The sequence below is a fragment of the Ovis aries genome, chromosome 24, assembly GCF_016772045.2.
Source record: "Ovis aries strain OAR_USU_Benz2616 breed Rambouillet chromosome 24, ARS-UI_Ramb_v3.0, whole genome shotgun sequence".
NCBI lineage: Eukaryota > Metazoa > Chordata > Mammalia > Artiodactyla > Bovidae > Ovis > Ovis aries.
In genome coordinates this window covers 39942369-39962292 of record NC_056077.1, presented here as the reverse complement: position 1 = coordinate 39962292, position 19924 = coordinate 39942369, and the positions used below count along the sequence as shown (strand labels likewise).

The window sequence follows — 19924 nt, the reverse complement described above, 5'->3', positions numbered from 1 at the left end:
CATCTGCAGTGATTTTGGAGTCCAAGAAAATAGACTCTCTCATTGTTTTCATTGTTTCCCCATCTATTCCCCATGAAGTGATGGGACCAGATGCCATGATCTTCATTTTTTGAATGTTGCATTTTAAGCCCAGCTTTTTCACTTCCCTCTTTCAATTTCATCAAGAGGCTCTTTAGTTCTTCTTCGCTTTCTGCCATAAGGGTGGTGTCATCTGCATATCTGAGGTTATTGATATTTCTCCCAGCAGTCTTGATTCCAGCTTGTGCTTCATGCAGCCAAGCATTTCTCATGATGTCCTCTGCATATTAGTTAAATAAGCAGGGTGGCAATATAGAGCCCTGACGTACTCCTTTCCCGATTTGGAACCAGTCCATTGTCCCATGGCCAGTTCTAACTGTTGCTTCTTGACCTGCACACAGGTTTCTCAGGAAGCAAGTCAGGTGTTCTGGTATTCCCATCTCTTTCAGAATTTTCCACATTTTGTTGTGATCCACACAGACAAAGGCTTTGGCATAGTCAATAAAGCAGAAGTAGATGTTTTTCTGGAATTCTCTTGCTTTTGCTGTGATCCAGCAGGTGTCAACAATTTGATGTCTGGTTCCTCTGCCTTTTCTAAATCCAGCTTGAACATCTGGGAATTCTTGGTTCATGTACTGTTGAAGCCTCGCTTTGAGAATTTTGAGCATTACTTTGCTAGCATGTGAGATGAGTGCAATTGTGCGGTAGTTTGAGCATTCTTTGGCATTGCCTTTCTTTGGGATTGGGATGAAAATTGACCTTTTCCAGTCCAAAAGGCAGTGATCAAGACTGTCCCCAAGAAAAAGAAAGGCAAAACGGTTATCTGAGGAGGTCTTCCAAATAGCTGGGAAAAGAAGAGAAGCAAGGGCAAAGGAGGAAAAGAAAGATATACCCATCTGAATGCAAATGGCAAAGAGAGATAAGAAAGCCTTCCTCAGTGATCAGTGCAAAGAAATAGAGGAAAACAACAGAATGGGAGACTAGAGACCTCCTCAAGAAAATTAGAGATACCAAGGGAACTTTTCATGCAAAGATGGGCTCAATAAAGGACAGAAATGGTATGGACCTAACAGAAGCAGAAGATATTAAGAAGAGGTGACAAGCATACACAGTTGAACTATAGTGAGGCGAGGTGAGGTGAAGTCGCTCAGTCGCGTCTGACTCTTTGCGAGTCCATGGACTGTTACCTACTAGGCTTCTCCGTCCATGGGATTCTCCAGGCAAGAATACTGGAGTGGATTGCCATTTCCTTCTCCAGGGGATCTTCCCAACCCAGGGATCGAACCCGGGTCTCCCACATTGGAGGAAGACGCTTTAACCTCTGAGCCACCAGGGAAGCTGGACAAAAAAGATCTTCATGACCCAAATAACCACAGTGGTGTGGTCACTCACCTAGAGCCTGACATCCTGGAGTGCGAAGTCAAGTGGGCCTTAAGAAGCATCACTACGAACAAAGCTAGTGGAGGTGCTGGAATCCCAGTCGAGCTATTTCAGTTCCTAAAAGATGATGCTGTGAGAGTGCTGCACTCAGTATACCAGCAAGTTTGTGAAATTCAGCCGTGGTTTGATACAGGTTCTCCCAGTTTGATGGTGTCGCTGGTTGCGATTTTTCTTTTAATTCTGTATCACAATGAGCTACAGAACAGACTGTTTGGTACAGTCCAAATGGATGAACCTGCGTTTACTCAACAATGTTTATAGCATGTTTTTATCTCCAGGCCCTAGTCTAGCGTGAGGTACGCAGTGGTGAGCAGAAACAGACACTGTTTCTGCGCTCAGGGAGGAATGTTCTGTCTCAGGGGAAGGACCTTCAGGTTGCTGGGAAAGGAACAGGAACTTTCTCTGTGGGGACAGACGGCTGTAGTGCAGGGTGTAGGGAGAAGCTGGGGGCGGGTCATGGGGAGCCTGGGGTTCCTTCTTAGGAGGACTTTGCACGTGACTCAGCGCGATAGCAAGGGAGCAGGACCCACAGGGCTCATGCGCCAGGCAAGGGTCCCACCGGCCTCCGTGGATCCCACCCACCCTGACGCACCTTGTTCCACGCAGAGCAGAGCAAACTGACCCCAAGCCGCATGCCGAGAGCATGAGTTTCCAGACCCTTCGTGTCCGCAGTAAAACCCCGGTGGTTTCCATGACTATGCTTGTGCTCTGTTGCAAGACAATTCGATCCTGGAAACTTGGCCATAAATCAGGGCACGGATTCATCTGTGTCTTCAAAACTTTCATTAAGCAACCGTTTCTGGAAGCCTCTGCAGGATCCTGACAGTGGGCCAGCTAGTTGGAACCGATCGATCAGTGTGGCTGGGACAATTAATTACTTAGGAAAGGATCACTGAGAAAGCACATCCCCGGGAAACGAAGACCGAAACAATAAAAGCGAGCTTGAAAACGCATCAAAGAAAATAAAGGAGGAAAACCGTGGTCCCTCCTGGAAAGCAGAGGCTCAGAGTCGGCCAGACAGAGCCGGGCACGCACTCCAAGGAGCACAGGAGCCAGGAGTCCGTCCTTGCTGTTCCTGGACAGCAGTACCACCGGGCACAAAGGGTGGACGCTCTTCAGGGTGGGCATCAGGCCAGGCTGGGCAGCGGGAGTGGAGATGCCGCCTCTGCTGGCTCTGCTCGAGACCTGCGTCCTGCACCCCTGGGCCAGCCCTGGGAGCGGCCTGCGCCTGCTGCTGGGGCCTGCTCACCAGGACGGTCACGGGCTCCGCTCAGGGAGGGGCCCTTCTTCTGTGCGTGGAGAGATGGTGATGAGCGAGCACATGGCACCTCTCTGCACGTAAAGTGCACTCGCGTTATGCCTCTCTCCACAACGGACCTACTGATCCTTGTGTTTTTAATATAAAACATCCTCAGCGTGCCCAGACGGAACGCGCCCCCACGCACCCTTCACCCACACTCACCTCTTCTGTTCTGCGTTCATCTGCTCCCTCTTTCTGTTACCGCTGGAGCAGCTGTTCGTTTGTTTTCAATTTAAAAAAATTTTAGTAAAGTATCATTGATTTACAATACATATTACTTTCAGTTGTACAATATTTTTGCAGATTATACTCCATTTAAAGTTATTGTGAGATATTATCTGTATCCACTGTGCTGTGTCTTGTGGTTCCGTCACTCAGTCATGTCCAACTCTTTGCAACCCCGTGGACTGCAGCACGCCAGGCCTCCCTGCCCTTCACCATCTCCCCAAGTTTCCTCAAACTCATGTCCACTGGGTCAGTGATGCCATCCAACCGTCTCATCCTCTGTCGCCCCCTTCTCCTCCGGCCCTCAATCTTTCCCAGCATTAGGGGCTCTTCTAGTGAGTTGGCTCTTCACATTGGGTGGCCAAAGTAATTTTTACAGAGTATACTCCGTTTAAGGTTATTACAAGGTATTGGCTATATTCACGGTGCTGGACGTTAAATCCTTTATCTTATTTATTTCACGCCTGCTAGTCTGCTCCTCTCCTTTTAAATTGATGTATAGTAGCTGTACAATATTATGTAAGTTACAGGTGTACAGTATAGTGATTTGCAACTTTTAAAGGCAATACTCCATTTATAGTTGTTATAAAACATTGGCTCCATTCCCTGTGGCATGGGCAGCTTGTGCTCCTGTCCGGAAGCTCTGGGAGACCACCGTCTCCCCGCTCCCCTCGCTTGTGCAGGCTGTTGGCAGCACTCACCTTCTGAGGTCCTGGGACCTAGCCAGGCGTCATTATCCCCAGCTCCAAGAGGCCCCACGTCCTTTTCTCCACCTGCAGAGCCAGCGGTGGGGGAGCAGGTCCTTCTCAGGCCGCCACTGTCTCTTTCGTCTCTCTCCCTGACCCACTCTCCCGCCTCTCTCTTGCATTTTCAGGGTTGATTAGACCCACCCAGATAATCCGGGATAATCTCCCTGTGTCAAGGCTCTTCACCTTAATCACGTCTGCAGAGTCCCTTCTATGTGGGGTGACCTGCCTACCGGCCCCAGGGTTCAGGGTATGGACCTCCGGGTTAGGAGAGATGTCTGCAGGGGGCCTTATTCTGCCTAAAGGTTGCTCTCAGCCTTTTGAACACTCCTTCTGTGTCTATGTGGCTGAGTCTCTGGGCTCCGTCCCTAGGAATGGGATTTCGGGACCAACAGTGAGTGTGAACTTTCTAGCCGTTACCAAAGCTTTCTGCTGCAGGTCGTACATGTTGCATTTCTGTCAACTATATATAGAATTTTTTGCCATGCCAAAAAAAATTGATGTTTGATTTATCAGTCTCTTTTGCAAGCCTTTGGACGTTGAGGTCTTAGATTTCACCCAGCTTTTACTATCACTTCTGTGATTTCGTGTTTGCATTCAGGTCTCCATCCATTTGGAATTTGTTCTTTTATGTGAATGATATGAATCCATCTTTTATGATTTTGCAAGTAGCTGTGTCATTGTCTCAAAGCCGCCTATTAAGAAGTCCGTTTTCCCCCCTCCCCATTTGTAGCATTACATTCCCATGAGCAGGTGGGGCTGTTTCTGAAATCTTTATTCTGTCCTGTGAGTCTGGCTGTTCACGCAGTAGCTACGCTTTGTTTAATTGCAAGGCTTTAAAGTGTGTTTCAGTGTGTGGTAAGGCCTTCACCGCCCCCGCCATCACACACATGCACGCGCGCACACGCCCTCACACGCACACACGCCCGCAAGTGCACTGCCTGACTTATGCAGCGTTTTTCTCACCTTCCTCACGTCTCATGACGTCGAGTCTTTCTATCGTCTTTCCACGATACGTCTATTTTCGTCAGGCGTTTTCTTCTTGGGAAAAGCACTGGGCTATCTCTTCTTACCTTCGCTCTGCTCCCCAAAAGGCAGGGCAGCTGGGGGGGATCAGTGTGCCCCAAAAGCCGTGATAGGAGGAATGTGGACCTTGTACCAGCCGCCCTGGCCCCCCTTTTCCTGCCCCCTTCCCCGGCTCCGGGTCCTGGGCGTGTTTAACTCCTATGCCAGCCTCAGGGTCCTCACCTGGAAACAGGGCCAGCCGTGCCGTCACAAGCCCGGCATGGGGATTAATGGGCGTCTGTACATCTGAAATGGCTTTTTCTGGCCGTTGCTGGCCTGTAGGGTCACAGCTGATTTTGGAATTTTTTTTTTTTTTAATTTAATGAACTCTCACGTGTTCTTGGGCTTCCCTGGTAGCTCAGCTGGGGAAGAATCGGCCTGCAATGTAGGAGATCCCAGTTCAATTCCTGGGTGGGTTGGAAAGGTCCCCTGGAAAAGGAATAGGCTACCCACCCCAGTATTCGGGGGCTTCCCTGGTGGCTCAGATGGTAAAGAATCTGCCTGCAACGCAGGAGATGTGGGTTTCATCCCTGGGTCGGGAAGATCTCCTGGAGGACAATATGGCAACCCACTCCAGTATTCTTGCCTGGAGAACTCTGTGGACAGAGGAGGCTGGCGGGCTACAGTCCATGGGATCGCAAAGAGTCAGACGTGACTGAGCAACTAAACAAATGTGTTCTAAGCGCTTTTACTCATTCACTCATTTACTCCTCGTACTGACGATGAGGAGGTCACGGTGACCCCTTCCTGCAGACAAGACGCGAGGGACTGAATTGCACAGCTCAGCCCAGGAACGGAGGCGGCCCGAGTGGCCGGGCCCCAGCGCCCACCTGAGGCGACGACTGTGTCATAGCCCAGCCCAGCGTTGGGGTGTCACGGCCCAAAGCTCCGGTGATCTCCCGTTGGCTCGTTAATCCCACTGTCGTTTCTGTAAAGAAGCCACGTCACCTGCTGCCACTGGGAGTTCTACTTCTTCCTTTGAAACCTTCATATCCTTTCTTTCTGTTTTTTGTTTCTTTTTATTTATTGTCCTCAACGGACGGTCTAGATCCCCCCATATCATATTGAATCAGAGCAGTGATAGAACAACCTTTGTTTTATTACTAACTTTAAAGAAATTCAGTTAAGGTTTTATTATCAAGCCTGACATTTACAACATTTATGGCTGGTTTTGTGGGGAATTTTTGGTATTTTGTTTTTACAGCTAGCTTGTATTGGGTTAAGACAATTCTTTTCTAATCCTGCTTTGCTAGGAGTTGCTTTGGGGAATTTTGGGATAAAAAAAAACTCACAAAGAAGTGTGATTCTGCCACGCTGTGCCTTGCATCTATCAAGTTGTTTGCGTTCTTCCATCTTTTGTCTGCTGGTGAGATGATTTAGGGTGATGTTCTAATGTTCGATAGTCCCAGTGTTTCTGAGATAAATGCAATTTGATGTTTATAGTGTTTGATTCAATTTGGGTTTAAGATTTTTGTATCCATGTTCATAAGTGAACTTGGCCTTTTCTGGCTGTTGGTTTGGCTCTGAAAATTGAGTTTACTTTCTCACCAGTTCTCGTAAATAATGTGATTGCTCTGAAGGGGGAGGTGAGAGGCAGGGGTGCTGACACCCCGACCTCGCCAGTGCAGACCGGAACCTGGAGATCATCTTCCTAAGGTTCCTGGGGTTCTCCATCCCAGCTGTGCTTTGGCGGGTGGGCAGATTTTAGCACCCAGAGCCCCCCTCCCCCGCTACACACAAATCAGTTCAGCAGCAGCTCCAGGTCTGGGGTCCGGGCACCTTCCTGTTTGTAGGTAAACAAGATGACATGGGTCCCCTGGGTGACACAGCAAGTTAAAAGCTACCATCTCCTGCTTGGGTGTCCTGGGGGCCCCTATGCAGGGCCTGGAGGGGCAGTGTCAATGATCCAGCCTCTTCTCAGCTCTCTGCCTGGAGGTTCCGAGGCTCCGGTTCCCTGGGGAAGACGATCTGGGCGGGCTCCCTGCCGCTTCCCCAGGCTGCACCCAGTGTCTCAGAGCGGCACCGGCGGGGCAGATTCACAGCTCAGAGTGCTCACCGCCAGCTCCCCATCAGCCTGTAGCCACCTCTTAAAAGTTTGGGGTTGCCCTGAATTCATGTTTACCTTTCACCTTGAAAGTATTTCACAACTGCATAAAAGTTGCTAGAATACTGCAAAGAAACAACCCTCCACCCACCCAAACACTCCATCCGAGTCTTGTCAGTTGTCCCTGAGTGTCCTCGGTAGCGAAAAGCTCCAGCTCAGGACCGCTCGCCACGCCTGGCTGTCCTGGCTGTCCTTTCCCGCCACCTGCGCTCGCTCCTCGGTCGTTCTCGACTTCCTCGACGTTGACGACGTCAGAGATCACAGGCCATTTGTTTCCCAGAATATCCCTCAATTGGATTCACGCATTTCTCCGTGATTAGACCCAGATTATGCGTCTGTGGTCAGAGTGTCGCCAAAGTGATGCTGAGTTCTTCGCACCGCGTCCTGTTGTGTTTAGTGTGATGTGGAAAGGCCCCATCTGTGTTGGAGCTGGTTTTGGTCACCCAATTCTCTCCCCTTCACAGTGAGTGAGTATCCTGTGGGAGATGCTTCCAGATTGTGTGAAAATCTCATTCTCCATTCCACTCACCTCCTAGAGAATCATTCCCTGATTAGGTCTTGCCAGAATTAATTAGTATAATGAGGCGCCCAGTTGTGACCTTTCTAATTCAATTGTTTCTTCTACATTTATTGGCTGGACTTTTATCGTTTTCCTTTTTTTTAAGCTTTCTCTTCTCGCTTGTTTGTTTACCTCAGTGTGGACCTTACATGACACATTCTAATCCATTCCGATCATCATCTGTGTCAGTGTGGGAGGCCCTCCCTCCTTCTCACAAGTTCCGGTTCTTCCAAGGCTCTCCTCACTTTCTGACACGAGATGCTCCAGTTCACTCACTCCTTCCTCTTCTTTCTCAGCCATTTCTCTGAGGAACTTTGGACCCTTTCTGTGGAGAATGGTATTCAGAAACCAAGACCTGGGCCCTGGAGGTGCTCACGGCTCCTGGGGTGCCATTTCTCCCAGACCCTGCTCACGGGTCCGCCCCCAGGTCTGTGTGTCTGTCTGCATAAGCTGAGAAGCGCTGGCTCACAGCAGCACCTCCAGATACAGTTCACTGTGTGTGTGAGTGTGTGTGTGTGTGTGTGTGTGAGTGAGTGTGTGTGAGCGTTTGTTGCCCAGTCGTGTTCAACTCTGCAACCCCATGGACTGTAGCCCACCAGGCTCCTCTGTCCATGGGATTCTCCAGGCAAGAATACTGGAGTGGGCAGCTGTTCCCTTCTCCAGGAGCTCCTCCCGACCCAGGGATGAAGCCCAGGCCTCCCACATTGCAGGCGGATTCTTTACGGTCTGAGCCACCAGGGATGCACACCGTCCAGCACCATCGCCTCACTCAGGCCTCCACCTCCGCGCTGACACCAGCCTGACTTTTCTCCCGGTGCTCTCATTCTGTGTCCATCCTTGCTGAATCCCCCATGTGTGGCCCGTCCTCTGAGATGACCACCCTGCTTGGACACCTTCCCTGCACGGGTCCTGACTGGGCTCCTTTGCAGTGTGCTTCCAGAAGGAAGAATGAAAGCTGCCCTAAAAATTTTTGCTTGCAAACTTAAGTTATCAAAACTAAAGTTGGCCATTGTCTCTCTCTTCCTCCCAGTGATACAAGATTCTAAAGTTCTTTCATTCCAGTTGGGGCATACTTGTGCCCAGCATTTCAGTCCCACCTTTTCTTTCTGTATCTCCAAAGGCTGTGATGCCTGTTAGCATCTCTTCTTACAGTCAGTGCTTGCTGAGCTTCCACGGCCAGTTTGCCTGCAGCTTCACTTCCCACTCTGTCGGCCTCCACCACGTGCCTTTCTCCCCCGCATGCTCAGCTGTTTATTGCTCATGCGTCTCTTAAACTCCGTCCAGCTCTGCTCTGGCTCTCGGGTGGGAGGTTATCTGGTCTGCCGAATCTTCAGAATTGGATGTCCCTTCAAAATAGTTTGTCTAAAATATTTTAATATTAACTCAGCAAGTCTGAAAATTCTATAGATGGTTGGAACTTCAAAACCAGAAAGGAAATGTTTTCCCCTGAAACTCGTTATCCGAACCATTTGTGTTTCAATGTTCCTAGCAAGTAAATGTTCATCTATAAAAAGAAACTTGGATCCAACCCACAGGGGTAAGGCTTACAGACGTTTCCTGGCCAAGAGGAGACTGGAGGATACTTGTTGGCATTCCATCACTAGGTGCCTGGGGGGCCCTGAGCCACCCCCGTCCCGGAGCTGACACACACTCGGCCTCTGTGACGACCCCGCCTGCCTCGAGGACGAGACACCACGCTCCTCAGTCCTCTGCACCGACCCCGTCAGCAGACCGCCGCGGGTGTGTGCTGTGCTCATCCATCTGTTGATCGAATAGTTGGAACTGGTTTTCATTCATATACTAAGTTACCCCAAGAAAATCCCACAATGATGTGGCGAAGATTAGCATGGATGTCCACTTTGGAGCAAACGAATCCTGCTCTTATTTATGAACTGCTCCTAAGTAGCCCCGAAGGCATGTTACAGCAGGGTGTCCATTCAAAGCTCAATGAAGGGGGCTTCCCTGGTGGCTCAGTGGGAAAGAATCCGCCTGCCAAGGCGGGAGATGTGGGTTTGATCCCTGATCCGGGAAGATCTCATGTGCTGCAGAGCAGCCAAGCCTGTGGGCCACGCCCATGCTCTAGAGTCCATGCCCTACAAGGAGGGAAGCCGCCACAGCGCGAAGTTCACGCACGACATCTAGAGAGTAGCCCCACTCGCCACAGCTAGAGAAAGCCGTGCAGCAGCGAGGACCCAGCCCAGCGGGAAAAAGTAATGGTAATGAAGGAACAGGCATCTCTTTGAAGGTCTTGGAAGGCCCTTCGTCACTAGGCCGGTGTTCAGCTATCTCAGACGGAAGGCAGAACGCTCTCCAACCCACCCCGCTCCCCTGCTAACACACGCGTGGCCCGTCCGGGGACTGAACAGACCCGCCCCTGAGACCCTTCGAGAGGCCCCGTCACTCCTCTCCTTGTATCAGCACTGCCTTCCTGGCCGTCATCACCTTCCACGCGTCGCCCTCTGACTCACCCCCGGGGAAGGGCCACGGACAAGGGCCCCGGGGACCACGGTGTGGAGAACGACCCTGTTGGTGGTGCAGAGGCCGTCCGCACAGGCTTCGGGACCAGAGAAGCTGGCCTGGAGCCCCCGCTCTGCCCTCCCGGCTGGGTGGCTCTAGGGGAATCGCTTGTTCAAGTGCCTTCGCCGCAGAGCAGGACTGACGGCAGCCGTCTCACCAGCTGCAGGGGCGTCAGGACGTGTGGGCATGTTTGCATATCCTGGGAGTACATGGGTCCATGCTCCGTGGACACGAGAGACTTTACGAGCGGAGTCTCCTCTGAGAAGCCTGTCAGCGCCTCAGGGCAGGGGGAAGCCGTGTCCACATCACACTGCCCCCCAGGGAGCCTCGGCGCACCCCCACTATTCCTCTGAGAATGTCTGGGCACGTTCCCTGGCCCAGGCAGGCTCCACACTTCCTAAATTCGGCACACTGGGGCCCTGGAGACTGTGAGGGGTGTATATGAAGCCTTCTGAAACATTCCGCACCTCATTCCCTTCGCACGGGTGCGGATCAAGCCCAGGCAGCTGCTCTCTGCGCTCCCCCGGTCACTCATCTGAGAAACGGTCGCCGCCTCCGGCCCCGTGCCTGGCCGCGGGCTGGGATCCCCGGAGCAACGAGGCTCAGGGGCACGCGGGCCAGTGAGCTGTCGGCCACTCAGCAGTTCATCGCGTGGAAAGCAGGGGAGCGATTTATAGAGGTGTGCTCGGGGCGCTGGTTGAGGAAGGAGGCCTGAGTCCACTCAGGTGGCTGCGGAGGTCCACAGAGAGGGTGGCATCCTGGCCCACCCCCCAGGGACCACGGCCACTAGCCAGGGAGAGCAGAGGGCAGCCGGGCAGCCTCTGGGAGCCAGGACCGGGCTGTGCCAAGCGCTTCATGACGGGGCCGCCTCTGCTCTCCTTCCTCTGATCCACGTGTTTGCAGAAGTTTCTTTTGAATTCTGACCGCTGTTTAAGTGTGCCGATAAGGTTGCCTCCTTGGGGTTGTCACCAGTGAACTGTGGAATCAAAGACCCTCATCATTGGAGGAGCCCCCTTGAAGGGCCTGAAATAAGCTGATGCCCAGAGGTGGGTTAGTAAGGTTGTGAACTGCGGTTTTCCCGGGTAAATCTGGCCCTGCGCTGCTTCGCTTGATTAGTAACCTTCAACTGGAGAGTGAGCACAGCCTCTCTTCCCACATCTTCACGGCACACCCGGAGAGGAGAGACTTCAGCTGGCACGCGTTTTCCCTGCTCCCGCACCCGCCTGCCCACCTGCCCAGAGCCCCTGCACCCACCCCCCAGCACAGCCGTGGGCTGAGCTCTAATAGCCAGAGTCACCTCAGCTGCTCCCAAGCCTGCTCTGAGCGTGGTTTTCTGCCATGAAGATGCTGGTGGTAGCGCCTGGGTGCAGATAAAAACTGTCTCCATCGGAAGGAGGGAAGGAAAAAAAAAGCCCACTTAGTGTGTATTTGTGCATAATAGTAGCCATTTTCTCAACGGGAATGGTTTCAGGGAGTGTTATGTGCTCATAAAACACAGCACGGCCTCTGTTGCTGGTCTCGGTAACTAAGGAGCAGCTGGGGTGGAGGGCCGGTGCCCGGGTCCCCCAGGCAGGGCGCCCGCAGAGGCCCGAGGCAGTCGATGCAGCCCAGGGCTAGCAGGTGGGGACGCACCTTCCTTCCACAGAGAAACTGGGGTGGGGCGGGGGTTCTGTCCCCCCACCCCTCACCCCAAGGACGGGATCCAGGCTGGAAAGTGGAAGCCTGGCCTTCGTTTCCTCTCCTGCTGGCCGACACGCTTCTCCAGAGAAAGCTGGATGAGTCCTGTGGCCTCAGGGGCTTGGCTCCCTCAGGATAACGCTGAGAGAAGGACACGGCATTGAGACCCTCCACGCGGGCTCATATGTTCTGAGTACTTAATAAATACAAGCAGATGAGAAAATTGTGCAAGTGAAGGCAAGTGTTTGGACTCAAAGAGAGCGGCCTGTGGCAGCGTGGCTCCAAGGAAAGACTGTCCCTGCCCTGGGAGTGCTCCTGGGATGGGCCTGTGCAGAGTGCGCGGCTCGGCCCAGAAAGTGCTGCCGTCAAGCCGGCCGCCAGGGCCAGGCCGGGCCCACCTGCCCACCCGAGGGCAGCGTCCTGCTGACGCTCAGCTCGGGAGGTGCTGGACTTCCGTGGTCTCCGGTCAGAGAACCGAGGTGGCCCACATCCCCGGCGGGGGAGGAGGGGTGCTGGTCAGGAGGAGCAGCTCCCGCGGCGAGAAGCCAGCCCAGCTTGAGTCAGTTGAGCGTCCAGGAGCTGGTGGGGGAATCTATTCACATGGAACCAGGACCAGGCCACATCGGCCGTTCCCGGTGCCCACCCCCGGGAAACTGTCCACCCTTTGCCTGTGTGTCCGTCCACCTGGCGGCCTGCCACCTCCCACGGCGTGTCCTGTCTCCGGCAGGGTCACAGACCAGATGTTCTTTGTCTCATCTCCTCGAGCGCTGGAGTTGGGGATTTCTAATCGCTGATTTTATCTCCTCCTCCCCTCGTCACGGGGGGTGTCAGTGCTGTCTGCAGCCTTTCCGACAAGCGGGTGTCAGCATCACGGTTGTCATAAGCCTTCACTGTGGCAGAGTTTCTCTTTCATAATAGGAAGGAAAAGAGCAGCATTGTTTCTGAGCGGGTCTGTCCCGTGTGCACATGAGCGCTGTCATCACTGACGGCTCCTTTAGGGGTGGCTCGGCCATCAGACAGAGTCACCGAGATGGGAGCAGCTCGGTTCCAGGGCGACGCCTCTGCCCGAGCGCGTGCGTGCCGCGGGGATGGGTGGCGGTGACTCGCACACTCGGATATTTCAGTGTTTGCTGTTTGCTTGGTCGTCCATAAGAACGCCCTTGTGTTGACTTTCCTCTCTCATTTCTCGACTTGCGTAGGAAGACTGTACAAGATGGATGGTTTGAAGTGGCTTTTTTGTTCGTTAAGTGCATCAGGTCCTTACTTCCTCCTATTATGAGACTTTCTAACAGACCACAGGGGAAGGAAATACCTCAGCCTAAGGGACAACTCAAGTACAACCGAGGAAAGTGCTTTACGACAGATGTCACTTTCAAGAAATAGAGGTCAGCGTCCGTATAAATCGCCCCTGTCAGACTGAGTTAAATTTTACGGGAGTCATGTTTTCCTGTTCTTTTGGAGACTCGCTCAGATTCTTTCATCCTGATTCTCTTGTTGGGATTTTAGATTTGCCTATACGCTTCATTTTTCCCATCATTAGGCTTTGTGTTTGCTTCTTCCAGTCAGCCATTCATCCAGCAAACACTTACTGAGCCCCTGCTGTGATATTGGTTCCCGGACTGATGCCACATACTAGATTACAAAGACGGAGAGCCTTCAGCCCCCACCTCTAAAAATCCGCAACTGGGGGAGTGGGTAGGAGGAATGATTGAGATGTAATAATCAATAAAATGAGGCTTGTGAGAACTGTTAAGAAAAAAAAAAAGTGTTGCCAAGAAAGCCTTGGAAAGAAAATGGGTAACCGAGTGGGATAATCAAGGAGGGCTCCATGTAGGAGGTGAACTTTTTTTAGCCAGATAGGGAGCAGGACACTCCAAGCAGAGAAAATAGCAGAGTGACAGGCGCATGGCCCCCCGGTTGTTTTAAAATGTAAATTTTGTTATTATTTGGGTAGAGTGAAGCCAGGGCGTCAGGAGACGACTGCCTGGAAAGATCGTTTGTTACTCACAGTTCCCGAGAGGAGGGGGCACGCGAAGCCAGACAGGGCCTCATGGGGAGACCCCAGGGCGGCTGGAGGCAGAGGGAGGGAGGTTCAGTGCAGACCGAAGGCCTCACTGAGGTTTCTGCGGAAGGAGTGGACAAGGCGGGGTGGGCAGGCTGAGGACTGGCTGGTCTGGATCGTTCCCGCAGGCTCCAGGGCACAGGGCCCATCCTGGTTGCATGGAACCTGCCCAGGGTGGAGAGGACAGGTGGACAGTGGCCCAGAGGGTGTAAGCCCATGGAGGAGGTGTGAGCGGTAGGCTCTGGGTTGGCTGATTTGCACAGGGAGGCGTGCTCACGGCTGAGCCGTTTACTGTTTCTAGGACCCAGCTGCCCAGAGAGGGGCGGTCCCTGCAGGGTCAGCAAGGCCCCAGTGTCAGAGTCTTTGATACAGAGTGAGAGCTGCGGCTGGTACACGCGGGGAAGGCTGAGCCGCAGTGTGATTGGGCAGCTGGGCATGAGCAGGCAATGATGGGAGCAGGCACCAGAGGGGAGGAGGGAGCCGATGTGAGGCCTGCAAGGCCTTGCTCAGGGGACTGTGTTCCTGAGAACCTGAGTCTCCCGATCTCTGAGCCTCAGCCAGGGTGTCCCAGCGCTCCGCACACTTCCCCCGTCAGGGTCTCCCGGTTGGCCTTCAGGGCTGTCCTGTGGTCCCCACTCCAAGGCCAGGGGCCCGCATCACATGAGCAGAAGGTGGGGCTTCTCGGGTTCCTGCCCTTTTCCCAGCCCCCTAGACTCCCACCCCACCTCACTTCATCAGTGATGGCACCCAACCCTCGCCGGCATCTCGGGATCTTAGCAAGTGGCACGACACCCGCACAGGGTCCATGGAGATGTGGGCAGGTCCTGTTTGCCCTAGAGAGGGGGCATGTCTGAGGGACAGAAGCGTCAGACACAGAAAAGTCCCCCGGAAGCTTGTGAGGGATCCTGGGAGGCCAGCTTCACATGAGGGCTGAGCGGGAGCTGGATGCCCAGCTCCCTCGGCGGCTCCAGGGAGACGGCGGCTCCAGGCTGGTCCCACACCTCCCTCCCCACCCCGAGTCATAGCGCAGCTGTTTGGTGGGGGGCTCGGGCCACGCACGGTGGGTCTACAGACTCCAGGAAGGCCGGCCCCCAGGGGCCCCCAATGCAGGGACGGTCCTGGGTCCACAGTAAATTCCAGGGGAAGCGTCTTCTTGGGATGGGGGGACTTTGTGGAAAACCTGGTTCCTAGGAGGATATTTCAGGGGGAGTGTGAATAAAGTGATAGGAACCCCAGCACCTGCGGGAGGTAAGAGCAGGAAGGCCGGGCAGCGGAGAAGGCCCTGGGCCATCCGTGCGGCCAGGGCGGTGAGCCGGGCTCGCGTCTGCAGTCGTCACGGCTGTTCACTGGTGCAGGGGCCGGGGGACAAAGCCCTGAGCCTCTGGAATGGTCGCGTCACAATCCTCCTGCCTCTGAAGACAGAAGGAATATGAAATAGCTAAAAAGTAAATGAATCACCAACGATCACGATCGGAGGAGGGAGGAAGCCGGCCTAAGGCTGCTTCCCAGCAGGAACCTCCGCACAAGCTGGTGTCAGGCAGCGCGGGGTGGGCGGGGGAGCTCATTAGGGTCGCAGGCTGCCCGGAGTCTTCGGAGTCTTCGAGAACTGGCCTTGAGCCCCATCCAGGTCTGAGTCCTGGCCTGGTTGTGCTGCAATCTGCCAGCGGGGGGGCCCATCTGAGCCCCCTCCTCTGCGCCCCCAGCTGCCTCCCTGGGCGGCCGCTCAGACCACAGGCTGCTGGACGGGCGGGTTTTCCTGCTGACTCCGGGGCTCAGCTCAGCACGCTTCCATGCCATGGATTCTGGAGCTTTCCCTGTCCTCCACTCTGCATAAGAACAGGGCCCCTCCACCTCTCCCCTCCCGGCCCACAGCTCAGCTTCACGTGCCCCCTCTGCACTTGCTGTCCCCTTGTGGACAAGGTTAATGCCTCTCCTCTGAGTAGCCATCGATCCCCGGCCCCCTGGGATGCTGAGCTCATCAGGGCTGCGGGCGGCTGGGGTGCTGGAGGTCCTGCCCAGTGGGCTGGTTTCCACCTGACTTCTCAGAGGCAGGGGCTTCCCAGAGCAGGCAACTCGGCAACCCTGATGAAAAACCCACTCAGCAGGGGACCCCAGGCATTCAAAGGGCAGGCGGGTCTGAAGGAGCCCCGCCTCCCGGGGGTACCAAGTGCCTGCCAGGGTTGGGGACAGCAGCCCAGAGCCCTACCCAGAGGAGGCAGGAGACAGCGACTCCTGGGGCTTCAGCACAGGACGCAGGGCTCCCCGTGGATGCTCACGACTGCCCCCCGCCGAGCAGCATTTGAGATGTATGGCATCTCTGCTCTCGTCCTAAGTATTGCAAAGTGCTATTTGTTAGCTTTAAAAGAAAAAGAAGCAAAAAAAAAAAAAAGTCAAAACCTCAGCCTCCCCGTCGAGCTCTGATTGTTTTATCTTTAAAGAATTCCTCCGCACCCCCTGCCCAGCGCATCATTAGTGAGCGCCGGTTGCTTCTAGAACTCTCCTTCCTGGCGGTCTTGGAATCTAAGCTGAGAGCCTGAGGAGCCCAGCAGGAAACACAGTCCTTGGCTCCTTGCGGAGAAGCACCCCCCTCTCTTTACTCCACATGTAAACCGCTTGTTACAGAAACTCGACCCCCCACCCCCCGAGGTCTGGAGCCCCAGTTACGTTCTCTGATCGTTGGTTTTGGAGCTCAGCGCCAGGCATCCCATCTCAACACTGATTTTGAAATCATGCACGTTTTTCTGTATTAACACAGTCATCCGTATGTTAATAAGCCGACCGGTCAGGCCCCGAGTTTGGGCTGGACCCCGGTGGCGGTGCTGGGGCTTCGGTGGTGAGCCAGACCCTGAACCCCCCTCAGGGGCTCATGGGACAAGGGGCAACAGAGGGGAAGACGCCTTGGGAAGGAGGCGGGAGGGGGGCGCACCCCGCGGGGACCCCGGACAGGGTGGGCGGACAGTGAGGACGCAGACTGCGCGGGAGGTGGCTTCTGCTGCGGCTTAGAGGCCCCGCTGCGGGGCCGCCGTGCCCGCACCCGTGGCCCGGGAATGCTGCGTGCCCCGAGCCGGAGGCAGGCCAGGGCGCTGTGAGTGAGCCCGCCCGAGTCCCCTCTGTCTGAAGGCCGCTGATGGCCTCTGACTCGCGCATCAGGGTCCGGCCCAGACGCTGCCAACTGAGGTGCAAAGCTGCAGAAACCACAGGCTTGGAGGTCGCTGCACGTCGCCCTTCTGACCAGCGTCACACCAGATGCGGCCTTCTCCTCGCAGCCCCCTGCCTCTCTAGGCTCCAGACCGCCCCTCGGGTGCTCTCCTCGAGCCCCGAACCGCCCGCCGCTCTCTCACCCTCGAGCACAGGGAACCTTTGCCTGGCGCCGATTCTGAGTGAGCCTGGACGTGACCAGCCATGCATCACAGAAGGTGCCGGAGGGCACGGAATTAGGGCATTGCCTTCTGTGGCCTGTTTCGGGGGTGGGGGGTTCCTGTTCACGGAGACATCTCGAAGGCCCGGATTCGGTCCAGATTCCAAGGACTTCATCCTGAAGGCCCAGTTTCTGTCCAGATTCCAAGGACGTTGCTGACTTCGTGGAGAAGAACAGAGGGCGGACGTGTTTTCAGAAGGTTAGGGTGTTGAGACTGTGTGATGCTGCTGAGTCACGACAGACGGGCCCACAGGGAGAATGGCCAACGGGTCCACGTGGCCGTGAAGCACCCACCTGAGCCCTGATGATGTGGCCTCCGTTCAAATCCAAGTCTTTTAAAAAAGAGTGGTAGATGAGGAGGGGCAATGTGACTTGGGTACCCCAGCCCTGCAGTCGTAGGTTACACTCTTCAGAACAAAAGCCCCACGGCCAACCTGCAGCACCTCCTGTGGGGTCACATGCTGAGGCCAGGGAGACCTGGGCCCCCGAGCACTGGGCCCTGGACCCCGGCCACCTTCCTCCTGATGTCTCTGCCTGTCCAGCCGCTCGCTGCTTCGCTGCCCCCGAGCTCAGCGCCCACTCTGACATCCTGATCTTTTCCCCACCGTGCTCTTGGCTGGTCACTGCCTTTTGTACTTTTGATGTTTTCTCACTGAGGTGAAATTCGTGGCGAACATAAAGTTGACCATGTCAAAGTGTACTGTTCATGGATTGGTGCCTCCGATCCAGCCTCCACCCCCACCTGGGGCCGAAACGTTTCCAGGCTCCCCAGACGATGCCGTGCCTGCCTCCCCCGCCCTGGGCAGATGGTGCCCAGCCATCTGCTTTCTGCTCCTGCGGGTCCACCTGTCCTGGGGTATTTTATGAGATGGGATCACGTGGCGTGTGGCCTGCGGGTCTGGTTCCTCTTGGCATCACGCCTTCAAGGCCCGCCTGCGGTGCGGCAGGGGTCAGCGCTCCGCCCCTTCCGCGGCCGGGCAGCATCGGTCCTGGGGCTGCACCCGTTTCCCCATCGACCATCGATGGGCACTTGTGTGCTTCCCCCCGGGGCTGCTGTGAGCAGAGCATCCGTGAACATGTGCACACAAAGGTTGGAGAGCCAGCTTGCACTTCTTCGGGGTATAGACCCAGAAGTGAGGTCGCTGGATCACGTGATGGTTCTGAGTTTAACTGCTGGAGGACCTGCCAAGCCATTGTGACGTTGTGAATGGAGAGGGTTTAGAGTTTTGTGTTTCGTTTCCCTGGGACTCAGGCCGCCCAGCCCCATGTTTGCTGTCCCCTCTGGTCTTGCCCGTCTCCAGTCCACCCAGGTCCTTCTAAACCCTCATGCCGCCCCCCGGGGCCGCCTGCCAGCTTGGTTTCTCTGCAGACGTTACAAGCGCATTTCCTGTGCTGTCCCTGAAGCCATCTGTGGGTGTCGCCTGCACGGGCCCTGGCCAGCCCGCCTCGGCACTGCCTGCTTGGCCTGAGGCTCTCCGTGCCCACAGCCCTCCGTCTGCAGGTGTCCCCAGGCCCCCGACCCCCCAAGCCTGCACAGGCCCTGCACCTGCCTGGACGGCGTGCAGGGACCTACAGAGAACGCGGGGGCTTCCCTGGCAGGTGGTGACCAGTGCCCCCTGCCCGCACCGTTGCTCTCTCGCAGGGTCAGGTCCATTGGTCCACAGGGCAGAGAGTGCAAGCGGGGCGGTCAGACCGGCTTGGGCAGAACTAGAAGCCGCTCGGACGAGGACGGGGATCAGGAGAGGTGTGGCTTGGGGTCAGGCTGGGTGGTCCTGGAAGGGCTGAAAATACCAGCTGGGCAGCTGACTAGATGGGACTTCACGGACAGGGAATAAAATCAGCAGGAGGCAGAGTATCAGGCAGGACAAGGGGACAGGCGGGGTTCAGGACAGAAGATGTTGGGTCAGCTGTGCCCCAAGGCAGGCTTTACCACCTCAGCTAGTTCCCAGGGCAGCAGCGGGGTCCCCTGCACAGGAACTTCCAGAGGCCCAGCCAGCAGTGGCGTCTTCGGCGTGCGTTCGAGCAGAAGGGGTCAGGCTGGAAGCAGGAGGCACGGTGGGGGAAACGGCTCTGGACCCTCTGTGGGGACTCCCAGCCACTCAGGCCCCGTGGGGCTGGGCAGGTCTTCTCTGCCGGATGGTCCCCTGTCCACAGGGATGAAGGACATGAAGGCAGGTCCCGTCCCGAGCCCTTGGTCTGAGTCCCCGGGGCCAGGTATGCCCAGGCCCTGACCGAGAGCTGGTGACTGAAACCCCCAGACCCAGTGGTGGGGACAGAGGGGGCCCCCGCTCGGAGGCGCAGGTCGAGGGGTGGGGGGTGTGTGCTCACGGGACCGAACGCCCCCCGTGTGAGGGGTTGGCCAGCGGCCTCAGCCCCACGCAGTCCAGTGGGTCCCAGGCCCTCTGTCCTGCAGGTTGGAGCAGTCGGGGACGAGGAGGAGTGGGTCACCCTCTGCGAGGAGGAGAACGAGCCGGATGCCCAGATGCTGGAGATCCCAGACCTCACGCCCTACACTCACTACCGGTGAGAGCTGCCTGCCGGGGCCCTCTGTCCGCAGCGGTGAAACCCAGCTGCACGCATGCGAGCGAGACGCTTCCAGCTGCCGTAGCGGTAAACTGAGCTTTTCCGGCCACCAGATGCTGTCTGTTGAGTGTCATTCCCAGAGAGACTGTCCCTGCTGCCAGGCCAGCAGCGGCCCTCCCACCGGCTTCGCTGGCTGGGCAGCCAGCAGGCATGGCTGGTGTAGCAGGCTCGGCAGCCAAGGTTGGAGATGCAGATCTTTTTATTTTCTTC

The 19924-nt window shown here is 55.5% G+C and overlaps 1 protein-coding gene across 1 annotated transcript in view; it reads left to right on the top strand.

The window, feature by feature from the left end:
• SDK1 (sidekick cell adhesion molecule 1) overlaps positions 1-19924 on the top strand; it is a 729776-nt gene that overhangs the window by 624557 nt on the left and 85295 nt on the right. The window contains exon 23 of the mRNA XM_042240546.1: positions 19545-19654. Within this exon, the coding sequence (XP_042096480.1) occupies positions 19545-19654 (110 nt within the window). The remainder of the gene's footprint in view (positions 1-19544; positions 19655-19924) is intronic.